General features: G+C 39.0%; 1 protein-coding gene across 3 annotated transcripts in view; it reads right to left on the bottom strand.

The window, feature by feature from the left end:
• Window positions 1–18,862, bottom strand: part of LOC134633817 (A disintegrin and metalloproteinase with thrombospondin motifs 14) — a 62,203-nt gene extending 43,341 nt beyond the window's left edge. For 2 of the 3 annotated variants that reach the window (XM_063482885.1, XM_063482887.1), the window contains exons 1-3: window positions 18,189–18,862; window positions 17,342–17,763; window positions 2,085–2,241 (exon numbers count right to left, since the gene is read on the bottom strand). In XM_063482885.1, coding sequence (XP_063338955.1) covers window positions 2,085–2,241; window positions 17,342–17,763; window positions 18,189–18,267 — 658 coding nt within the window. In that variant the 5' untranslated portion in view covers window positions 18,268–18,862. The remainder of the gene's footprint in view (window positions 1–2,084; window positions 2,242–17,341; window positions 17,764–18,188) is intronic. The other variant, XM_063482886.1, reaches the window with a different exon arrangement.
• Window positions 18,863–25,703: the final 6,841 nt, after the last annotated feature.

Genomic DNA, 25,703 nt, shown 5'->3' with positions numbered 1-25,703 from the left:
TTGTTATTTCACACCTTAACTGGTGATGACTCAAGCCTTTCAGGTGCAAATGCAGACATTACATATAATTTAACATAGCAGGAAAGGCTTTCATAGGAGAACAATGCATATGACAAACAATCAGTATGCTGCTCTGCAAAGCCTATTTTAACAACTGTCCCCAGGCAAATCTCTTGGAGACACAATTTATTCTAAATTTAAGATAAAGAATTAAATAAATTAACAATAGATGCATCAAGCATGATAATTCATTTCCACCAGATGTAGCTGATTACCTTGAATCAAAATAATTGAATTAAATTGAAAGGAAGACGGCAATAAGATAGCATTTAACCAACCTTTTATTTTTTTGCACTTCAATTTACTACTGCTAGGAGTTGGTTACACCTATACACCTATTGGAAATGGTTACACTAAGCAATTCATTCTGCTACCAGGCAGGAAATGATCAGAAATAAGGCTCCATTTTGAAACTAAAATAGGAATCTCATAGAGCCTTTTTCCACATGAGAGCTATTGATAGCGTTGAACAGGAAGCTAAATCAGGAGGCAGAGTAATGACCGGAATTTCTCTAAAAATTGTACCTGAGAGAGGTAAAAAGAGCCCCCCTGTCAGAAGTATTAAAAAAAAGGACTTTTAGTGTGAGCTTAGAGAGAGCTTTTTATGTCATGATCATGTGTCTGTGTGCGTGCGTGCGTGCATGCGTGTTTGTATAAATACTGCTGTCTTTCCTTTGTCACAGTGTCCACTTATCCTCCCATTGTGTTTTCCAGTGTTATGCCTGTGTGTGGGTTTAATGCATATATATAGATAGATAGAAAGAGAGCGAAAGAGGTGGATTTGGACCAGAACCTCTGTTGCCTTTTTTACATGTGTTAAAGTACAGATTACAGAATGAATACAGACATCAAATAAAAAAGCATATATTTTAATTTTGGTTTAAGTTAATTTTGACTCTGATCATATGATTATTTTATGTATGTGGTGGTATCAAAAGCATACACATCAGGTGAAGTTAAATATTAGTCTGAATGATGCCAGATATGAAATGTTGCTTCTTTCCTCAGGAAATCAACATCAACGATAGATATGCTACTTTATATGAGAATGCATCTACAGTGAAATTCACAATGGCATTTAAAAAAGAGAGGATTGGGACTGTAAATTTGTGACTTGACTACAGTTGTTACAAAGAACATATGTACTAGAGAGCAACAGATAAACCATAGAGGCTTATAGCTACAGAAAATTTGTGAGGTTAGTAAGAGTCTCGCGCCAGATGCTGAAGCTATTTTTCAGGAAGAAAGGAATAGAGAAGGAATTCATGATGAAACTGAATCATTTGGCTGCAAAGGAAAGGTCACTTCCCACTCTAGCTCTCTTAAATTCCCCAGTCCCCAATAATACCACCAAACCCCAGCTTTCCTCATTTTACCAGCTGGTGTAGTGAGCACTGCCTCTGCTGATAGGTCTGTATGGAGGCGCAAGATAAAGTGAAGCAGTTTATGTGAATTTCTGTGTGTCGACAGCAACAAATTAGTGATTTTCACAATTTATCACCATTTATCGCCAAATTACCACAGAGCGAATCTAATTGAAAGAAAAACTCAATTTATTGAACAGTTATATACCATTACTACACTGTAGCACACTAAGAAAATCAAATTTAGTTTCAGTCAGAGGACAATAACGTTAATAATGTTCACGTAACAGGAAAAAACAGTCAGTGACTTTCATAATATATTACTACACAGATACAATAGATACAATAATGAATAGAAACCAAAATGATTAAAAGTTCAAGTAATAAATAGTTCAAAATATGTTGTTTTTTTTGCTCTTTATAATTATAATAATGTATGACGTAGGTACTTTCATTATCCTCTGTTATTCTGTTCATTCTGTGGCTAATGCACCAACCTTCAGGACATCAATTTTGCCGCTCCTGGTATACAGTGATGTATTCAGTTCTGCACTTACTCATATGTCCTTACTTGGCCGGAGCACACAGTTGTTGCACTCAAACCTACATATAGTTGCTTTTTTTGTTTCCACTTACATCACACTCCCTCTCCTTGCCTACCTTCATTGTGGAGGTCTTCCCTTCGCTGGCCTGTCTCCTGCTTTATGGCTGATCTGCGGTAGACCACATGGACACGCCCCTTCACTTCCACATCCTGTTGGCCTTTCTCAAGGGGTTCAATGAAAAACTCCCCATTATCAGTCCGGATCAGGCCTGCCTGGAAAAAGAGAGCTCAAAATGAGTGTACCACTCCTCCTTGAAAGTACAATTCTTCCACTGGAGCCAGTAATTATGGTGTGCCTGATCAATTGGAAGATTTAGTAAAGGGCTCAGTACGTGGAATGACGCAGGTAGACATAATTTGGGGCCCTTTAAGATTCATTGAATGTCAGTCTTCTTTCACCCTGTGTTAAATGATGAGTGGTGATGTCTCGGTTCAGTGTTATATTTCCATCTGCTTTAAGTTTTTCAAAGAGTTTATAGAAATCCTTTCAGCTGGATACTCTTACAAGCGTTGATGCCAGTCTGGGATGCTCACAGAATTCGAAGCCTGTGGTAAAGTTTACAGTTTGCTTTGTGATATACTCAACTGTCTCAACCTGGATTTTTTTGTGTGTTCTGCTTGCATTAGAAAATACAGAATCCAAGCATCAGCTACCCACTGAGAGGAGCTCTGACCTTGCTGTTTACATTCAAAGGTAAGTATAGACCAACAAGAATAGTAGAGCAGTAACTTTGTCCACACCAGCATGGAAATATTGACTTATCATCCTCTTTAATCAACACTCAACATTTATTTTAGCAGCACTGAATTATAGGTTTGGAAAAACAGTCGTGTTTGTCTCTTCGAAAGTGGATTTCTCCTTGGAGCAATGCTGAACGTCAGTGAAAAAAAAAAAAGATCTGATTCAGTGGGTAAGCAAACCTGATATTTATTTGTATAACTAGAGTAGGTCTGTTGTTGCACTGGAAATATTATGTTTAAAACAAACAAAAAACATAGCATTTCTCTCTATTAGCATAATAGTATCTGGATGTGACTCTGAGAAGGGAATAAAGGAGCTTAATTTGCAAGTAGACAACAAAGAATCCAAGACAGGTTTTTGTTTCCACTTCAAGTTTCTGTTTGTTGTATACCTAATGCAACTCAGTACATATACAGATTGAATGCATCACTTCTGTCAGTCATGATAAAAGTAAGAAAACAGAATCAAAGGTGTCTTTTAACTATAGTTTGTGTTTCCATACTGGCTATTTTGTTAAGGTGCGTTTCTTGGGAATATTGGTTGGTTCATTATAACAAAATACCATCTGATAGGTTTTTAAACCTTTATTTAATAATGTTTCTGTAATTGATTTCATTTTATGATTTCATGAGCAGTAGCAAACTTTCAATAGTGTAACTGTCACTTCCCAAAAGACAAGTGTTGAGATCAGAGGCTTTTTCTAGGGAAACCTTTAATGAAACCTGCAAAAACTATGCTTTGGCCAAGAACAACCGACACATAAACAGAATGAAACTAGACAGCGGAAACTCTGAAACCAAACCGAAAAGAAAAACACTCAGGTACAAAGGAAAATTCTGAAAAATTACATAGTGGCAATCAATGTGTTTGTGACTACCAATATATGGTACTGTCCTAGGCATATATATTTGTCTCTTTAGTTGCTCAAATGAAATTCTGAGCTTTTACCACAGTTTAGCACAGTTTAAACACACCTGCCTGCTGGAGAGGAATGAATCAAAACAGTAAAAGACCTGAAAATCAGTGGAAAGTAGTGTTTGTAGATTTGTATAGATGCAGTCGTGGGGGAAAGAATGAGTTTTCACAGAATTCCATACAATCTGAAAAATGACTGTCATCCTGACAGCTAGTATGAGGTGTGTGCTGTGCACTGTGGCCAAATATCTCCACTCATCTGTCCTTAATTTGGTTCTAGAAGTCTTGTGGTGTGTTCAGACGCATCATTGCTGCCATGTTGTTTAACAGAGGAGTCTTTCTCCTGGCAACCCTTCCAAATAAGTCATACTTGTTCCGTCTTTTCCTATTGTTATGAAATTTGAAATTTAACATGCTTGGCCTGTCGAGTCTGAGATGTACACCAGCAACCAAATATTTTGATATCACTTGCAAATTTCTTTTTTTTCCCCAAAGAAAAACAAAATGCAATTTTGGGATAGGGTGGAGCCTATCCCAGCTGTCTTAGGACGAGAGGGGTATGGGTCCTAATCCAAGTTAATTATATAACAAGGCTCATTGATTAATAGAAAACAATTTTTGCAACTGTGTTGCACAGCTGAAAACTGCTAAAGTAACAAGGGAGCAAAAACAAGGAAGCATTGCTTTCTTTATGGTTAGATTAGTGTTGGAAGCATCAGCCGTTGTTTGCTTGTTTACAGACTCAAAATGGCCAGAAAGAAAGAACATTTTTTTAAACCTGTCAGCCTATTGTTGGGCTTAGAAAGGAAGGCTATTCAATGTGAGAAACTGTGAGGACACTTAAACTCTCTTACCATGCTGTTAACTACTCCCTTCTGAGAGCAGAAAAAACTGGAACAGAGACAGAAACAAAAGAGTAATTGTCCCTAATACACAACCATGTAAGAAGACAAACATCTGAGTGTGTCGTTTAAGACCAAGATGCCTCACAGGTTGTCAACTGACAGCTGCAACTTCAGGATGCTGGACTTCATGGTAGAAATGTCAAGAAAAAGCCAAATCTCAGATGAGCAAAAGAGTGCAGACCTTGGACAATGGAAGAGTGGAAGAAGGTGTTGTGGACGGTTGAGTTCAAGTTCTTCGTAAGGCCTTCATATCAAAGAGAAGAACAAATGAATGATGTAACATGTAAGAACAGTACTTAACACTATCACTCAAGCATGGTGGAGGCAGCGTGATGGTCTAAGTGTGCTGTGGAGGTGGTAAAGTTATTGTGCGAGCAGCTTGACCATATATTACAGAGAAGACTCCATCAAGCCAATCCGTTTTGTGGAAGATTATCCAGGAAGCATTGGGTGAAAGATTATCTTAAAAATTGGATAGCTAGAATGACTACAGTTTGCCAGGCTGGGCAAGGTTTGAAGAACACATTCGTCATTTCCATTAAAATTATTATTTCTAACTCTGACAATGTCTGCATGTCCTATTCGTTTGCTAATTTCTTATTCAGACTTATTTCATGTGTTACTTCTCAGACTATTGCACAATCTGGCCTTGGGGTGAAATTTTTAGAGCATCCACTCCTGGAAAGATCGTGGCACTGTGTAAACACACACCTTGATGCTCCAGACTAGCAGACTACCAAAACTTTGGCTTTTAAAGAGACGGTCACACTTACTGATCATCAGTTAATGAATTGCATTTGATTAGCAGCTCTTGGTTGCTACTTACCTGCCTAACATTGTACTTAAGTTTTCACAGGACTGCATAAAGTCTTGTAAAAACTTTTTTCACATCACTGTAAAATGAATAGCAGAAAAGTGACAATTCTCAGATGCTGTTATTCAACATCAAAACAGAGGAGAAGTTCATCAGTGCAGTAGGTAATCAAGACTACCCTATAGTATGGTATAAGCAATCACCAAACATTCGCATTCTGCATGCATTCACATCTTGTTACTTACAGATGTGCATAGATCACGTCATCCAAGATCCTATGCAAAATTAATTCAGGGTCTATACTGAGTGTGCAATCATTTTGGCAATGCTCAGGACCTAACACATATTTGCTTGTTTTACAGCAGACATCACAGGCTTTGCTTTTAACTGAGACAGTTTATTTGACTGAGTCAGGCACTAATGGGACAGGTTACTGAATAAAAGCAACTGGAACGCCTCCTTTGTAGACTTGCTGTAATACTTTTCCTTTAAAAGGTGAGTTTAGCTCCATTTTCTCTCCTGCCCATTTATTTGTATATGTAGCCCCCCCGAATCATCTGGTTCAGACAGGTCACCAGTGTACCACAGTGCTAACAGACAGACATCTCACATTCACACACACTAACAATTTAGAGTTCATCTAGTCAATCTAGTCTAGTCAAAAAGACAGAAAGAATGAAACTTATGCAGACACGAATATCAATGAAAAACCTGGTGGGTATAAATTTTGAGAACATTGTTAGCTTATGTTTCTATTCACACTTGGCTGCAAACTCTTTCCAGTAAAGACATATCAACAGAAAAAAACACATATTCAGATTTTAAGAAGAGAAACCCATAGCCCAATGTCAAAGAAAGGCAATGCTGTGTCTTTTGGTAGCAAAGAAAAGCAAATATGAAGTTGACACTTTGCTTCTGTCTGATATCTTGTTTTTATTAAGGCTGTACTGTGTGTGTGTGTGTGTGTGTGTGTGTGTGTGTGTGTGTGTGTGTGTGTGTGTGTGTGTGTGTGTGTGTGTGTGTGTGTGTGTGTGTGTGTGTGTGTGTGTGTGTGAGCACGCTGTATTTTTCATAATTCTGCCCTTAACTAAGAGAATAAAGCTACCCAGCCTATCATTATCCTTCTGAAGAAGGCACACCAACAAGACTTTGGCAAGAATGTGTGTATTTACAGCTGTAAAAAGAAATCTAAATACAGAGCTGTAAATAGAGCAGTGTGCCTACAAAAAAAAACAGGAAGAAAAAAAGTTCTCAGCGTGCTGTCCCTTAAGACAGATGATACAAAAGCCATGACTCTAAGGGTGGACATGTGACAGTTAAGTCAAAGAGGAGTGAAAGAATCTCTCCAGCCCATGACCAGGAAATGCCAAGTAAGACATGCTCCAGTACTTCCTCTGTGGTCTCTTATTTCAACAGCGGGTAAAAAGTGAAGTCAGGTCTGTTCAGAGAGAGAGAAGCAGCATCTGGACCTGCCTACAGAGACACACCAGATATAAACATTTGTAAAATCTATGGTCAAGGCTGGTCTAGGCAATGACATAAGTTTTGTTACAACATCTATGAGCTACAGTTGTCATTTAAAGAGCAGTTTTTCAACTGTTGCTTAAATTAAAATATTTGCCGCTAATACTTCCTTTTTCATTTATTTCTGATTTCTAAAAACTTATTTTCTCACGACTTGAATGAAAAAGTACACTTAGCAGCGACACTAATAAACAAAACACAAACACAGCTTTTCTATGTCAAGTGATACAGTGGTTTAAAAGCCTGTTCCACATGAATAAGTGTGCATTGACCTCAGTGTGCGGTTTGGCTTGCTATGCCTGCCTAAGTAATGAAAAACACTCTGAACTTGAGACATTCAGCCGTGTCACAGAGACCACACGAAACAGGTAAATATTGCTGACCCTTAAGCTCACCAGTGCTCTAAATTCCACACATTGGTTAGAGCAAATTTGAAGATGGATATTTACTGTATGTAATTTCTTAGTAACTGTTTTTGGTGAGTCACCTGCTCAGAATAGCACAGATACCCATGGGAGCAGAAATAATGTTAGTACAGGTGAAAAAACTCCACTCCTGGAAGATGGTCTTGTTTAACAGCAAATGTGTGATTCTACGGCTAATTTGCTTGGTTTAAAAACTGTGAGTGAACACAGTGAAGTAAAAAAGTTCAACATTATCAACAACCACAAGCAAACTCCCCAAAACTTGATTTTAACATAACAACTTTGCCTGCATTGCCTGTGTGCCTGTTTGGCATCCGTGGTTTTCACATGCATCTCTGATATAAAGACACATGTGTTTTACTGAGTGATGTTCAAGGCTATATCAGTAGAGTCCAGGAACCAATTTTTGAAGCTCAAAATAAACATAAGAATCATCCTTTCAAAATAAAAATAAACTTTTTTTCTTATCAAAAAGTCATCCGTGGGACATTTCTACAGCTATCAACAGTATCAGCAGATACTGCAATAATTTCAGTCTGTCTTCAACAACAAGCAGTCAAAGTGAAAAATGACTTTTTGCTGCAGAGCTGCAGAGAAACCCTCATTGAAAGTCTAGTTGACTACACTAATAACTAAATGTACAGCAGTGGAAAAGATACTTTGGTCACACAATTCATATATGTTTCTGTCTAAATGAGTTACGGCTGTGTATTAATAAATAATCTAATATATTTAATGTTAATTATCTGCCGCCTTATTGAACTTTGGTTCCAACCACTGAAGGAGAGATAAGCAAAAACAGGATCCCGGTCCAGCGAGTGAAACGTGTCCCCTACAATCCTCAGAGAAAATTGGGCCTCACTTAGAGAAATTACAGCCCGGGCTGTTTTTCAGTCAGTGTATTACATATGAATAGAGACATGCATGCTGCACACAAAGGCAGTGTCACAACATGCTTCTGGGATCATTCACAGCGATCTTTTTACATCATCTACTTAGATAATCTGATGGAGGCATCTCTTATAGTCCATGAAAGGAAAACGCAATCTAAAAATGGAGCAAGTGCCAAGGGCTGCCGATGCTTGTGCTGCAACGTGTAAGGAAATCAAAATCCAGCTATCATTCCTGTAGCTTAACCTGTAATTAGAGAATGTTTATATAATTTTGGTTTTAGAATCCTTGCCCCCAGTCTCTGAGGGCAAGTTAAGTCCTCTTTTTATCGTGAGGTCAGGCGGTTCATTTCATGAACAGGCCAAAGCGAGATGCATAACCTCAGCGTTGTTGATGGATAGAAGAGATGGGACTTCTGACTCAATATTCATAATATACTGGCAGCAACAGCCATGTCAGTGACGCTGGATAAAAGGTTTTGTGGCAAACCGGGATGATCAGTAAGCCAGCAACTAAATCGTGGCTCAGCAATGCTGGACTCAGCAGAGTCGAGGGTTTGAAATAATCGTATAAGACAGGTTGTGGGAGCTGGGGATTACTACATGATTCCTTTTTATCAACTTTCACATCTCACTGTGCTGAGCCAGAAAGGGCACGCATACCATGTGATCAAGAAGATAACTATGAAGAAAATTAGGGGTATAATCGCCATAAGCCTACATACTCTATATTTACATGCATGCACAATAATGTAGGAATAAAATAAACACTTAAGGAAAAACAGGCTGATTTTAGAAGCAAACTGATTTGAATCTCCTTGAAAATTTACATAATCTATTAATATACTTCTTTTATTAGTATTTTAAATATTCTTAATGGGAGTAGAAGGAGAGGTAAGTAGTAATAACAGCCTTCTTCAAGAATTAGAAGAATAAACTTTGTAGAAGGAACAGTTGTAGAAATAAGCATCAAGGTAAAATTGGTACACAAAGAAGTAGCAGCAGCAGTAAACGTAACTGTGTGTGTCCTGGATCCCAGTGTGTGTTTGAATGAGCACCTGTTTATGCAGACATAACACAGCTGCTACAAATAAGGATTAGAGTGAGTGGAAATAAATCACGTTATTGGCTGAGATGTTGGGCTTCCACTGATGGAGCTCTTAATTTAGTGACTTTACCTCAGTGCCAGCAAAGTACTGGAAAGCCAGAGAATCCTGGAATACTGGAGTGGGAAAAGCTCAGAACAGAGTCCCTGCAAAGATTCATGAATAGAACAATTTATGCAAGCATTTTTCCATTCTCAGTGGATGGAAAACACCCCAACCCCACCATCACCACCCCTACCATCCCCACCCCACCACACAAACACACACACACACACACACAAGTAAGCCAACTCCCAACTCACTGACTGTTGCCGGGTGGCTCACCCTCTTTTTAACTGATGGACACAGAAATAGCGCTTTTCCTCCCGCGGTTATCTGGCACTCGTGTCACTATCACACATGTAATACAATCAGCCCATCATCTGTGCTAATTCCCAACACATGAGCAGGACACAGTATCATCATAGCCACCACTCATCGCTTCGCAACAATAGCTCATGCTCTCCTGGAGCGCACAGCTGTTGCCATCTAGCAGGAGCCACATTCAGAGGATGACATCACAGATTCTGGCAGTCACTAGATGCAAAGCACCTTCAAATGAAACTGAAAGTGTGGATCTGTTTTTGTCAAATACTTACAAAGTTATGTTGAACTTTCTATCTTTGCAAGTTCAGCTAAAAATCCGTGAAACCAAATATATTCAAGATTAACAAGCAGCTTTACTCTGCATATTGTAATGAGATTCAAATGCCAGAAATCTTGCACATTTTAACACAGGGTAGGAGACCAGATAGTTTAATCTGTTTGTAGGAGTCATCTTTCTGGGAGCAGCCTCACTGCAGAGGAAAAATTAGAGAGGCTTATCACTGAAATACAGCTGTAGTAAAGAGAATGAAACCGCTTAAAAAATTGCAAGACAAGAATTATGATGACTATTGATGAGTTCCTCACCTTTTAGCACTTTGTTGTCATGAAAATTTAAAAAAAAAACACACACATACACACTCTAAAACTGTGCTATCCACTTCCCATAATTCAGGCTACAGCCACATTACTTCAATCTCCATCCAGATAATTATTTAGCACAGTGTGTGGGATTCACTGCAATTGGGCTGTAGTCAACTATGGGTAAAATACAAAGTGAAATTGCAAAATCTTTGGTCTGTATTGAAGTCCATCAAAAAGCTTTTGAAGATTGAGTGCTGGTGGTACATATAGGCCACGTTCACACTGCAGGCAAAAGCGCATCAATTCCGACTTTTTTCACCATATGCGACCCATATCCGATCATGGTATGACAGTGTGAACAGCACAAATCCGATATTTTCAAATCCGACTTGGGTCACTTTCGTATGTGGTACTGAATCCGATACATATCTGATGTTTTAGAAAGCGACTGCTGTTTGAATGGTCATGTCGCATTAAAGCCGTCTTTTACGTCACTGACACAAGACAGACGCCAATTATCAGCGCCGGAGAAGACATCGTGAACGCTTCCTGGCCATCCAGTGTACATGTTAGTGAAACTGTTGGGAAGACAGCGTTGGAGAAACGTGAACATTTTGTTTGTACTGTATAATCTGCAGATTCTGACAGAAATCTGCAACTATCCTTTGAAGCACCGCTTCTCTCTAAAACAGCAATAAGGATAGTAGTAGTAGTAGTATAGTAGTTATTAGGCCATATGTAAATAACAAAATAACTTCATAACTTAAAGCAAAATTGGGAAACGTAAAGTCTGAAACAAGTCTTTATATTAAGAGCCATCAGTCAAACAATACTGTTTGGTCTGGGTCTAAACAGAGCGCGTTGTGTGTGACGTCTTCTTTTGCCCATGCGGGCCGCTTTGAGGGTTTACACTAGAGCGCGTTTGCTGTCACATTTTATTTGTAGTGTGAACAAGCAGACAAAAAAATCAGATTTGATCAAAAAATTGGAATTAAGCATTAAAACCTGCAGTGTGAACGTAGCCTAAGACTTAGAGTGCATCTTAAAGATTTGGCCCGCATTTAACAATCTAAGCATATGACTCGCATTCTTATCCTTTTCAGACTGAGTCCTTTCATCATACTTGATCTTCGGTGTACGTAAAGCAGACACATCAGACTAAATAATTTGCCTCCGAGCTGTTTGTGCAACTTCAAAAATGCTGCTTGAAAATCCCTGCATGCACGAACAAGTCCATGTTTATGTTGGCTCTGATGCAAGGAAACACATGTACTATATTGGTAACAGTCTGACAGCAGCCTTTTTAAAGAATAAGTTCACCTAAACGACAAACAAAGCATAGTTTCCCACATGTATTTAGCGGTCTTTAGTGATGCAGATAGTTTTGGTTTCCTTACTGAGTTTAAGACTTTTGCCACCATGACCGACGATAAAGTGCAATATTGTTCGTGGAGATCTAATCTCGGAGATTAGCAGCAGCATGTTTTTGTTTTGTTTTTGTTTTTTTTTCTTGACACAAAGTGACAAAAAAAAACTTTAAATCACATGCAGATTTCAGTGTTAGGGTTTTTATTTACTGCGTGATTTGATCACATCAGTCTGTGAAAATGTAAATTTCTACCTCATAACAATTTGCCTTTGAAACAATGCATTTGTTTCAGAGTAAAAGCATACTCAAATCTTACCTAAAAATATATACAAAATGATGTTAATTTGATGTTATCTTTTATTCTGAGCCTCATATATCATACTGCTTTCCCAGTGGTTTATGTTGTGAAGGACACTCCTGTAACAGAATTTTCTTATCTGCTTTTATTATTTTCAATGAGCTCATTGCTTCAGTAAGGAATAACTGCAGCATCCTTTCAATATCATATTGACAAGTGGGAAACATAACATTTAACTGGAGGTTATAAAAGTTCAGGAAGTGTTTACCACAGTAAATTTACACAGTAAATGTGTATATTCTTTAAATGGACACTTTAATATACCAGAGAATATAATACTACCAGGTTAATTTATTGGTCAGTCACACAGGCCCAAAGACCGTGTGGCAACCTCCAGTTGCTAGAGAATAATGTGTATTCCCTGATCAGTTGGTGAGCGGTTGCAGGAGGTTGCTGACTCCTCGTGATTGCTTCAATTGCTAGCAGATTTTTAAGACTTACACTGATATTTGGTGATTTAAATATCCAATCTATTAGTCAATTTTCTTTCTTACAGACATAAACAAACTTAAATAGATTTCCCCAACATTTGTTATGTGTAGTTTTTTTCAATAAACCCTAACTGAGATATTACAAGATATTGTCATAAGTTACTTATTTACCTCCTACCTTACTTGGCTCAGATGAGCTTATTGTGGTGTTCTAAACACTTTTAGCCAAGTTGTATAGTGCCCTCTGGTGGACAAACTGTCCATCATCAACACTTGTAAAATGTTTGAAGGGTGTTTCTAATATCGTTTCTACCTTTGTAAAAATTTGTAAAAAAAAAAAAAAAAAACAACAACAACAAAAAAAACGGTTATAAATTATAAATAGCTACCTGTAGTTTGCATGGAGTTGTCAACTTATTTGAAAAGACTCTCCATTTACTCTCTGACCTGTAGAGAAATAATAGATCGCCTTTGACAATTCAAGTAAAATGCAAAAAGTGTGACACAAACCAGAAATGGAGGATATCAACACATTTTCAACATATTTCAAAAGGTTCAACTTTTACTCTGAATGCAAATGGTCTTTTCAAATTGTCTTGCATTTTTAACAGTTTCACTCTTGCCTGGCAAGTAGCTTGCATGAGTCTGCAGACAAGTTGGCATCTTCTAATAAAACTACCTCTAATAAAACAAACTGCTAGTGAGCAAAGTAATGAAAAGAAGATTTTTGGGTGGTGCACAACATATCTCTTTGCGACTAGTTTCACCCTAGTGACTACCAGCAACCTCCATCAACTATTCCTCAAATAGCTGCAAAATACACTCATTTATCTAGTAACCAGTGATTACCAGGGGGCTCTTGCATCCATAGGCCTATGTGAATGCAGTTTTAGTGATTGATTTCACAGCAACTGCCAGCAACCACCAGGAAGCACTCAGGAAATAAACATTTTCACCTTGATTGCACTCGGTTGCTAGGTCTCTAGGCCTTTGTGACTGAGGCCTAATATCCGTATAACAAAATATAGCAGATCTAATGCCTGTAGAACAAATTTAGCTAAAATCTGGTTGGTAGTTCCTCTCTTTCTACTACATACTGTAACCAAGATGGGGACTTTTAAAGCTCACAAATGCAGTGCATTCCACACTTACCTTGTTTTGTCATTATAAAAAGACCATCCAAGGAGCGTCCAGTGCAGTTTTAAATTTAAGATTTGAGACACAACAATAGTATCCCATGAACCTTGTAGACCAAGCCAGTTGACTAGCCTTATGTGACAAGTTAGTGAATATGCTTGTGTCTACTACTTTTAAACCGAGGGTACAAATAGGGGCTTGGAAAACAGAAACCAACAAAAAAGTTTCTGTTGGGGTTAGTTCAAGAAAGCTAGTACAACAAATTTTAACTGAAAAAGCACAACAGAAGCTTTCAGAACACAATATTAGAAAATAGCTAAGAAAACATGGTTTAAACTAGAGAAAAAAAACACACCAGGATTGCTCTCTCTTATACTGTGCTTTATAACAAATCAGACATTTCTACCATGTTTCTAGGTGAATAGGACAGTGTTCTGCATAGGGCCAGTGTGTCACTTGTTGCCACTGAAGGGTACACAGTTGGCTTTCAGAAATAACTTGTGATTTCTGTGTGAACACTGCATTTCATTGTCTGTATACCGCTCACTATCGTTACATTCAAAAAGAAGAGAGAAGTGTTTCTATCTGCTTTTTTCTTAGTTTCAGCATATTTTCTTGTGTTAATTATAATAAAGACGTGATGGCAGTAGTGATGGCATAGTGATGGCAACCAATTAAATACATTAGGACCCCTCTATTGTTTCTTCGAATTGTGCGAGACAAAAAGCTCCGCTGTTTTGACAAACATATCTGGAAGCAGAGTTGAAATATGGCTTAGAGTCAAAACAAGGTTAATTGCTGTCACCTGCAGACTTGAATCAGTACATAAAGGTTGTTTTCTTTTCAATTGATGCATCTCTTTTTTTCCTCTTTGCTATTGTAATTAACAGATGATCATTGAAAGGAGAACTGCCCCTCAATAATCTTTCAACTCAAGGTTGGATTAACTATTTAATCAGTGTTTCACAATGTGTAGTCCTTTACAAAAGGAATCATAAATTGAACATTACATGCATCTGTCTCCTGTGAAGGATTTCAAAAGCTTCCAGGTGACTTTATCTTCACTCTACTTCCACGCATGCGGTTTTTGTCAGAACAGTTCAGGAGCTGCTTCAGTAAAGCTCAAAGGTAGCTTCAATGTGGTCAGCCTGCCATTTCAAATGTCACATGCTTGTTTGGAAATTCACTCTAATTTTCCCAACTGCAAACATCCATTAGTGTCTCACCTCCCATCGCTCTGCTCTGTCAGTATAACACAGCTTTATATTGGTTATACCAAGAGACTGTGTTAGTGCAAAATGAGGCACATAATATTGGTAATAGTGGAGTACAATGCTGCAGAAGACAGACAGGCCTCTTGTGAATGTGGTCTTTCATTCTGAACTACGCCAAACCTAAGAATGTTTTAAGCCAGTTTCATTGTTCAGCTTTGGTGATGGGGTCCAGTAGCTGTTTCCTTTTAGGACCTGACTTTTAGGATCTGGCAAAGTGGTCAAAAAAGCTCAACCAAGCCTTACTTAAACACTATTACTCCCTAATTTTTTTATTAGCAAAGTACAAAAATATTCAAACTGCATGTTTCAAATATTAAGCCACCATTAATTGTCACCTGTATAAGTTGCAGCTAATTAGCTCTGACTCACAAAAGCTACACTAAGCCACAATTTCATACTGTTAATGAACTAAACAACTATCGCAATATAAAGCATGGATGCCCACTGAGAATTACTGCCTAACTGTAGTTCTCTCGAGCTCTAAGAGGCATTAATACACTTTGTAGATATGTAATATTGGGCAACACTTTACTGAAATAGGTGTGCACAAGACTGAGATGAAGGAGACATTCTGAATACTTATGACTGTTTTCAGTAAGTGTAATTCTTTCAAGTATATAAGCTGAAGTTTGCGTTCTAATTGGATGGCCTATACCACCTCACCTGGCTCCTACGCCTACATATTAAAAGGAGTCATTGGAACACAGGAGACTTAATTGCTAAGTTAAAAATTAGCTTTATTATCTCAAACTGTCACATGTGGCTGGTTTATAATTAAGTCAAAGCATTAAACAAAACAAGAGATTTCCCACACATCCTATGCCGTATAAAAGTATACTGCATGAGTAAAAGCATGTTAAGTCACAAATATTAAAGTTAAATTAAAGTATATTTAACAAAATATACAGTATATGTTGGAATATTGAGGGGAAAAGCACTTTTACTTGGTTGAAAAATAAATTCTGGCAATTTTTAATCTGGATTCTATAGCATAGTCATTTACAGATCGAATGGCACAATAAGACCAATGAGGAAAAGATCCCCAGTTCAATCCTGGAAGGAGATAAATCATTTTTTTCATTGTTTTACACAGTAAATAAGCGGTAAACCATTAGTAGAATGCTAGCATTTTATGAGCAAGAACCCTACCCTATAAAAACAACGGCAACCGCTACATGTGCAAAAACTAGAATAAAATTTGTATTTGTTTGTTTTTGTTTTATCTAGAAGCAGAAGTAAATAATGTTGTATGCTGTACAGATCCATTCACTGCTACCTATGGAGCATCACCTCAACTCTTCAAGTTAATTACAGTCATTTGTGCTACAGTGATTGTTAATAGGGTGTACCAGTGACAGCTGGGAGAAGCTCTAGCACCCCATGAACCTGTACTGGATAATAACAAAATGGATAGCTAGATGGATTAGTGGCTTTAATAGGAAGTAAACAGACCCCTTGTTCTTTAGTTCTCTCTTGATTCAAATTTGTCTTTACAGCTTCCTCTGAACTAGCTTCCTGTACACTTACTCTCATAAAGTCCAACTGTGCTGTGTCACAACTACCTATAACTTTTTTTTTCAACCATTTTACAGAAAATGTAATTACATTTCACCAAACATGTTGGCTTTAGGTATTTGCAATGTTAAAACTACACTACCACAAAATAAAAAATACAATACGAGTCTTAAGAACTGCCTAACAACTTTACCAACGTACCAAAGGTTTAAAACACTCACACTTTTTCCACTACACTATGGAAAAGTTTGACCAAGGCATCATTATAATGTCCTGTGGTTGGTTCAGCTGTTCAGTTATCAGACCTTCTATGTTATGTTTATGAGAGGTTATGTTGTCATGTCAACTCTGCATAAAAACAACATTCAAAAATAAGAAGACATCCCTGAAGCTCACTGATTTTGACATTTTCAAAGGCTAGGCTAAAGCCTGCTACATGAATTTACGTCTATGTTATCAACACTCAGATGGTCATCAGCAGAAAGAAATGCAATCAGGCTCATCCTTTGAGATGTTTGTTCTGTAATTTTCCAAATTGGTCTGATCTAGCCTGGGAAAATGAGTCTAATAACAACAACAACAACAAAAAAACAGCATTCAAGCTAGTCCACACAGAGCCTAGTGGGTGGGATGTTTTGGAAAATATATACAGATGGGCAGCATTGTAAAGATGTTGTGAGAGACATTTTGTAAATAACGCTGACATTTCTTTAATACAATGCAAACATGTTATTAAGTATCCATGCTGGCATGATGACAGCAGCCTTTTAACATCATCAAAGGATTTCAGATGATGTAACCCTTTTTATCTAATGTGATGATGTTATGTGGAATCACTAAGTGCCCCGGGAGACTTTCTGGATATGAAAAAATACATGTCAAAGCATATTCTGGCTGACACAGTGTCAAAGAAGTGAAAGCATCATACTACTGTTTCACACCTGCAGTAGTGACACTTACCAGTCCATCACAATTGCTGATAGCCACAGAAGCATCTGGCATGTCAGTCACATCTCCACTGAAAACACAGTCTCCTTGGATTCGTTCCTTGGCCTTTTCCTTAAAGTCCTCTTGCCATTCCACAAAAGCCCCTGGGGCCACCAGCCTCCTGTTGGCCCTCAGGCGGAGGTGCAATTCTTTCCCAAACACAGTAACATTGAAAAATAAGTGCTGAGCCGACACTGAGGTGACTGAGGGCATCTCAGGGGCACTGCGGGCCACCCTTCTTCTGCTGCCAAAGCCTGAGACAGCATCAACAACAGGAGCAGCAGCACCTTTACTTCCAATTCCAGCTGAGACCACATGAGAAATGTACCGGCCATGGGAGTCTGTGCTGAATGGCACGATAAGACCATATTCACTTAACTTTCCAGAGATTTTTTCTGATGAGACAGACAGTGTCAAGTGAGAATGACAGTAGTGACCTATGCAAAGCAAGTTCCAAAGGAAATGACAACTAAGCAGTTTAAACAGAAACTACACATGCACGATTGAGTAAAAAACAAAACAAAATATAGACAAATAATATTTATTATGACACAATGAATTATCTTAGCATTAATACTGTCTTTATGAAACAACTATATATAGCTGACAGTGGATAGTCACAGTGGAAATGTGGAAATACAGCAACACCCTATATTGATTGAACAGTAAGGCTGTCAGGGTTTATTATGTATGACCCATCAATAGATGCAGGGCTTCATTTTTATCATTATTCCCCCCCACTTTATAAACTTTACAGGGCATCTCTCTGCACCGTAAAAACATGTGTAAAAAATAAAGGGAAACGGAATGGATAACTCACCATGCGCTTCTGCTGCGAAAATACACTCCAAAAATACTTGACTGAGTGAAAAGCACATCAATAAATACATACAATCCATAGCGAGGACTATAATGTGAGAGCTGCCACTTCAGCGCTAAGTTTTCCTTCTTGCTGCAAACTGAGAGCAGAGTTCTCCCTCCTGGAAAAGCACAAATGCAGGAGAAAAGTCCTCAGAGTTGAGCTCCAGCGAAGCAGCCGGGCATTTCTGAGCGTTTCCCTCTAGACGCCAAACTGACGGATACTCACAAGTTGTTTCCAATCTTTTGGCCTGCAATGAGCTGCATAGACCAAGACTGCCCTATCCATTCAGGGAGCAAAGGGGGGGACATCTGGGGTACTGATGACGACAACTCCCCGGTAAAAACCGGGACGGTTTGAAGAGGTTGTCCACTTTTTTTCCCCCTTCTTCTTCCTCTCTTTCTTCTTAGGTAACTTTTAAATCGTAAGGAGACCAAGTTAACACACGCCTACGCTAAGAAGAAAAAAAAAAACTCAGAAGGGTTCAGATAATGTGTGCAGAGACAGAGTGTCCCGGTGGTGAAACATCTGCCGTCCAGTCGTGCACCATTACGCACCAATGGCTCGGCTGCGTAAGTCTCAACTGCTCGACTTGAAGCCACAACCAGCCAATAGTGGGAGCGCCATCTCTGCCCTAGACGACCGAATATTTAGCCTTGCGACTTTTAAACTTCTAAAAGTTCTCATTCTGAAGACAAACTCAACCAGAGGCTTTGTCATAACTCCTAAGTGTTTACACACGAGTCCGCAAAAAAAAAAAAAAAAAAACGCGTTAGGCGTAATGTCCATGAATGAAGAGAGGCGCTTTAACTGTCGAAGCATAGCATGAAAAAATCATTTAAATGTCAAAAAAAAAAAAAAAAAAAAAAAAAGAGTAAAGGTTTGAAAGATGGACGCTCACGTTTTTCACACTTTTGACGGCTACAGTCGATTCTTGTTTATTTCATGCAAAAAAGCTATAAAATGCAACCAAAGCTCTGAAGCTTCAGTTTCTGCCAAGGCAAATAACGTGAATTACCTTATGTACCCTTTTTACTAACATAAAGAAAACATTGCACATTAAAACTGGTTTTACCATATGTAACACTCTACCTTCGTTTTTTATCTGCCTTCATAGATCCTTTAAATGCAGAGTCAAAGTACATGTTGGGGTAACGTGCAGGTGTGCCTTTTGAAAACTCAGGCCTATCATTGGCTAGAGGGATACTAAGCGATTTGATATAACTGCACGTTTTCCATGTTCTGGTATCAACAAAATACACACTGCATGATCCGATTTAATGACCTCAAGTGGTTTGCGTTTAAAGTTAAATAATCATGGCTAATCCTGCAGATGTCACTGCGAGCATATTGTTCCATTTTGGAGAAAAGGAACAAATCCAAAGCCATCATTTGAGGCTTAGGATGTGTGAAAACTGTGCAGCAGATTCCATCGGTGGAATGACAGCCTATTAAAATGCTGGATCTGCTCGGGCAACCAGGATTTTGTTGGCCACTGCTCAGTCTGCTGGAGTCCAGACTTAGTCAGACATGACAACCAGCCTGAGACTGAACCAACAACTCTGCAATCCTTCTCAAAGGAAGAGAAGGGGGCTGGGCTAACATGAGTCTAGACGGGACCTTCTTTTTCCTCCCAAGTTCCTCGACTGCGTCTGGGCCTCAGATAAGAGTACTCTGCCTATATTTTAATTTTGGGCTAATTAAACTCCCAGGATGGTCAATGCAGAGCAGGTGTGGGTTTAGAGCAGTCATTGCCCCAGGACAGCAATGAGAGGATTTTGGATGGTGATCCAGACTTGTGCATTAATAAGCAATGGAAACTAACCGCAGCATTAAGAGATGGAAACCATTAACTGCCTTGTGAGAAGATTTTATGCAGTTTTTCCATCCATACTGTTTGGAGGATTTTTTTTCATGTGTTTCCAAAAGCCAGATTGACATTCCACAATATAACATAGTATTCAATTAGAAGTCTTGTTTTTCCCCTCTAAAATGAATAGCTCCACTTACAGTCTGTGGTTAAGTCCACACACCAGAACAATTTTCTACTACAGAACACTCTGTCCTTTACAACAGGAGTGTAAGATCAAAACTTCGGTATAGGTTTGTCTCCAAATCCAGTTTTCAAGTACAATTAGACATGTAAGAGTCAGTTTTCCTGGAAAAAAAAAGGAGAGAAAAAAGATATTAGCTGGCAGATTTCCCGCTCATATTTCACATAGATGGGCTTCAAAGCCTAAACCATGCCTAAAATATAATTTCTTTACAGTGCCTGGTTTAATTTTGTCAGGTGGAGCTGTAAAGAATCAAACGTCTTCTCCCACACTGTGTTTTCAGCAGAGGGGAAAAGTTGCAGTATAGAGTGTGGAATTGTGGATGCCTCAATGTGTGCTGTAATGTGGTCTAGCCATGCCAGCGTGCTGAGAAAATATGTGACTTTTCATCTCTGAGATGCAGAGAGATGCAAAGCAGCTGCTAGTCTGCCCGGCAGCTTGCGGGAAGAGGAGCGTCTGAAGTGTTCGGATGGTTAAAAATGAGCACACAAGTTTCACTTTACCTTTTTTTTTAAAAAAGATGTGATTAATCTGGGAGTCCTGTGCAGCTCTAACAGAACTAAATTAACCCTGTCTGTTTCTTTATATTTCAAAAACTATTGTTTTTCATTCAGTTTTGTGGAAAATGAATGCAAAAATTACACTACACTTCCTCTTTCTAGCTGTGGGCCCAGGTTAGGTATTAGGGCTTCTTTTAAATGGCAAGTAGGCAGTTGCAAATTCCAGTTCTATAGAAGTGTGCGAGAAAACTGCCCTTCTGCTGATTTGAATTCTAAACACTTTTCTGATTTTCTAGGGTCTGAGGTGTTTGTTTTAAATCTTATTTATTTTGCTCATTTATTACAATCCCATTTATGCTAAAATAGATGATAAAGCAGGGTATGCTTGTGGCGACTGACCATTCCCTATTGTATGAGTGTGCAACATTCTTGGCATCTCACTCCCCCATCAGCTCTCCACTCTTACTGTTTTAAAAAACTAAAAATGAGTGACGCCAGGGGATCTTCATCCTTTTTTTAATACATAATTTATAAGTCTGAAAAACACACTTAAGAATCTGCTACAATGATAAACTACTCCTTCTACCCTTAGATTACCAAAAACATATCACGGAATACTACCTCTACCTTTCAATTACTGTTCATTTACATCTACATCTTGGGTCTCCGAAGAACATGTTTAGAACTCCATCCATCCATCTCTTTAACTCCTTATGAATCTTAGTGTCACAGGGGTGCTGGAGTCAGTCTCAGCTGCCAGGTGCCGAGAAGCCTTCTGTGCATTTCTGATAGTCTTGCATGTATAATGAGACTCACTGACACTGACAGTGGCAGTAATGTGACATTGCTGTGGCCTGTTCATGTCTGAAACAGAGTTATCTTTTCAACAAAGTCCAAGTTTGTCAGAGCAAGTCTTAAATCTCAAGTTCATGAGGGAAAGTTTAAGTTAAGTCATGAGTCTATAGATAAGACTATTATCCAATAAAGCAAAAAGCAACAAAAGAATGTTGCTGATCTGACACCAAGGGTTGGTTTCATAAAAAGTAGTGACTATAGAAAGATTGAATGTAAAGTTCACTGTATTGAATCACTAGCTTATAAAATATTAAAAGGTTGCCAAACATTTGAGTTATGCTCCAACATACAGAGCATATCACTAAACTGAAGACAGCTTGAAAGAATAGCAGCTAAATCTAGTGCTATGTGAACTTCTATTTGTTCACCCGAAGTGCCAACATAGTTTTAACTCACTGACTTAACAGCTTAAGCTTATTTGACTGATGTTGCACAGCTGAGCCTAAAACAGAGGACAAAAATACAATGACACATGGGATGAGTTATGACTTCTGCCTGTGTTTTACACAGCGCTGCAGTTTTGTGTTCCTTGGCATCACAACAAATAGAGCATTCTGTTTCAGCTTCGAATCAGCTAATCAAGCTTTGTATAATTTTAAATACACATTGTTAAGTTAACATTCAGGTATTGTTTGAAATAAAGGTCTAACTTTGCAATGTAGTTTGACTGATTACTATGCAGTATAAATACACTTGCCACCCACTTTGTTAGGTACATTTTGCTAGTATCGATTGGATTCCCTTTAGCTTTCAGACCTCATTTAAGTCTTCGTAGATTCAACAGCTTAGTGGAAATATTCCTCTACACAGTTCCTGCAGATTTGCCAGGTGTACATTGATGATGCAAATCTGCCATAGTACCACATCCCAAAGGTGCTCTATAAGATTCAGATCTTGAAACTAATTGGCTATTTGTTTTATTATTAAATGTTTTGAGCTTTACATGTGTTATCCTGCTGAAAGCAACCATGATGTTGATATAAAGGGACAGACATGGTCAGCAACAATACTAAGGTGGGTAATTGGATTGATCTTCAGTTTTAAAGTGTCTGTGGTGGGGCGTGGTCTGTGGTGCCGTGCGGACGCACCTGCATCTGCAGATCCGGCCCGCGGTGTTAAATCACGGGGAAGCAGGGTTGAGAGTGTTGTTGTAGTGTGATGCATGTAGAAAGAATAAAGATGGCTCAAAATGCAGATCTGTGGTCCCGCCATGCCTTATTCACACCACAGTGTCCCATATACAGTGGCTTGCAAAAGTATTCGGCCCCCTTGAACTTTTCCACATTTTGTCACATTACAGCCGCAAACATGAATCAATTTTATTGGAATTCCACGTGAAAGACCAATACAAAGTGGTGTACACGTGAGAAGTGGAATGAAAATCATACATGATTCCAAACATTTTTTACAAATAAATAACTGAAAAGTGGGGTGTGCGTAATTATTCAGCCCCCTGAGTCAATACTTTGTAGAACCACCTTTTGCTGCAATTACAGCTGCCAGTCTTTTAGGGTATGTCTCTACCAGCTTGCACAGCTAGAGACTGAAATTCTTGCCCGTTCTTCTTTGCAAAACAGCTCCAGCTCAGTCAGATTAGATGGACAGCGTTTGTGAACAGCAGTTTTCATATCTTGCCACAGATTCTCAATTGGATTTAGATCTGGACTTTGACTGGGCCATTCTAACACATGGATATGTTTTGTTTTAAACCATTCCATTGTTGCCCTGGCTTTATGTTTAGGGTCGTTGTCCTGCTGGAAGGTGAACCTCCGCCCCAGTCTCAAGTCTTTTGCAGACTTCAAGAGGTTTTCTTCTAAGATTGCCCTGTATTTGGCTCCATCCATCTTCCCATCAACTCTGACCAGCTTCCCTGTCCCTGCTGAAGAGAAGCACCCCCAGAGCATGATGCTGCAACCACCATATTTGACAGTGGGGATGGTGTGTTCAGAGTGATGTGCAGTGTTAGTTTTCTGCCACACATAGCGTTTTGCATTTTGCCCAAAAAGTTCCATTTTGGTCTCATCTGACCAGAGCACCTTCTTCCACATGTTTGCTGTGTCCCCCACATGGCTTGTGGCAAACTGCAAACAGGACGTCTTATGGTTTTCTGTTAACAATGGCTTTCTTCTTGCCACTCTTCCATAAAGGCCAACTTTGTGCAGTGCACGACTAATAGTTGTCCTATGGACAGATTCCCCCACCTGAGCTGTAGATCTCTGCAGCTCGTCCAGAGTCACCATGGGCCTCTTAGCTGCATTTCTGATCAGCGCTCTCCTTGTTCGGCCTGTGAGTTTAGGTGGACGGCCTTGTCTTGGTAGGTTTACAGTTGTGCCATACTCCTTCCATTTCTGAATGATCGCTTGAACAGTGCTCCATGGGATGTTCAAGGCTTGGGAAATCTTTTTGTAGCCTAAGCCTGCTTTAAATTTCTCAATAACTTTATCCCTGACCTGTCTGGTGTGTTCTTTGGACTTCATGGTGTTGTTGCTCCCAGTATTCTCTTAGACAACCTCTGAGGCCGTCACAGAGCAGCTGTATTAGTACTGACATTAGATTACACACAGGTGCACTCTATTTAGTCATTAGCACTCATCAGGCAATGTCTATGGGCAACTGACTGCACTCAGACCAAAGGGGGCTGAATAATTACGCACACCCCACTTTGCAGTTATTTATTTGTAAAAAATGTTTGGAATCATGTATAATTTTCGTTCCACTTCTCAAGTGTACACCACTTTGTATTGGTCTTTCATGTGGAATTCCAATAAAATTGATTCATGTTTGCGGCTGTAATGTGACAAAATGTGGAAAAGTTCAAGGGGGCCGAATACTTTTGCAAGCCACTGTAAAATATCCCCACACAGCATCGCACTGCTAGCAGTAGCCTCAACTATTGATTCAAGGCAGGATGGATCCAAACGTTCATGTTATTAACGCTATATTCTGAGTCTACCATCTGGATTTTACAGCAGAAACGAAGGCTCATCCAACCTGGCAAAATTTTCGAAATGTCTATTGTCCACTTTTGGAGAGCTGGTGCAAATTGTAGCCTTAACGTAGTTTCCTGTTCCTAGCTGACAGAAGTAGTACCGAGTATGGTCTTCTGCTCTTGTAGCCCATCTACTATAGGGTTCAACATGCATTCAGAGACGATCTTCTATATACCTCATTCAGGGGTACTTGTTGTCTTACTATTAGCTAGAAGTAGTCTGACCATTCCCCTCTGATCTCTAGCATCAATAAAGCATTTTCACCCCAAAAAACTGATGCTCATTTGATATTTTCTCTTTTCCAGACAATTCTCTGTAAACGCTGGCTGTGTGGGAAATCCCAGTAGATTCAGACAAGCCTGTCTCACCAATAACCATACCATGCTCAAAGTCACTTAAATAACCTTTCTTCCCTATTCTCATGCTCAGTTTGAACTTCAGCAGGTCGTCTTGGTTACGTCTGAATGCCCTGCAACCTAATGGAGACTTTTACTATAACGAGTGTTACCAGTGGCTCCACTACATTACTTTTATTTTCATGTAGTCTGCTTAAACTCATTCAACAATTCAACAAATCATCCATGCTTTGAACCCCTGCCTCTAAATAAGAAAGCCTTAGTCATGGGGATGTATCCCAAAAGATCAAATGGGAATAGGAATAAGCATTTAAAAGCTCACTATCAATCCAATCAGTATTTTTTATCATGCCAGTTGATACTTTACCTGGATCAGTAGTGTGTGTAATAACCTAACAGGGATTGTGTATTATTGCTCACGGTAAATGAAGGCCCAGACACGTATTTGCCAGAGAAGATTTAAGAGCAAGGTCTTAACAATCTTATTAATATTGATCAAATCCCTGAGAGGTTTGAGACTTGAGTTCCCAAGGTGTTTTTTAAGGCACACAAGTTCTTTATACACACAAGAACAATCAAAGAGGATGGCAATGCACCCATGAACCCCTTACACCGGCATGATGCCTCCTGTCCTCAGCAGCTCTCTCATCTGCAGGGGGAAGCTTTTCACATGAAGTTCATTACATCCCCTCTTGCTGCTCACCTCTGAATGCCACTCTTT

This window comes from Pelmatolapia mariae, linkage group LG8, assembly GCF_036321145.2.
Source record: "Pelmatolapia mariae isolate MD_Pm_ZW linkage group LG8, Pm_UMD_F_2, whole genome shotgun sequence".
Taxonomy (NCBI): domain Eukaryota; kingdom Metazoa; phylum Chordata; class Actinopteri; order Cichliformes; family Cichlidae; genus Pelmatolapia; species Pelmatolapia mariae.
This window is presented reverse-complemented; position numbering and strand designations above follow the sequence as displayed.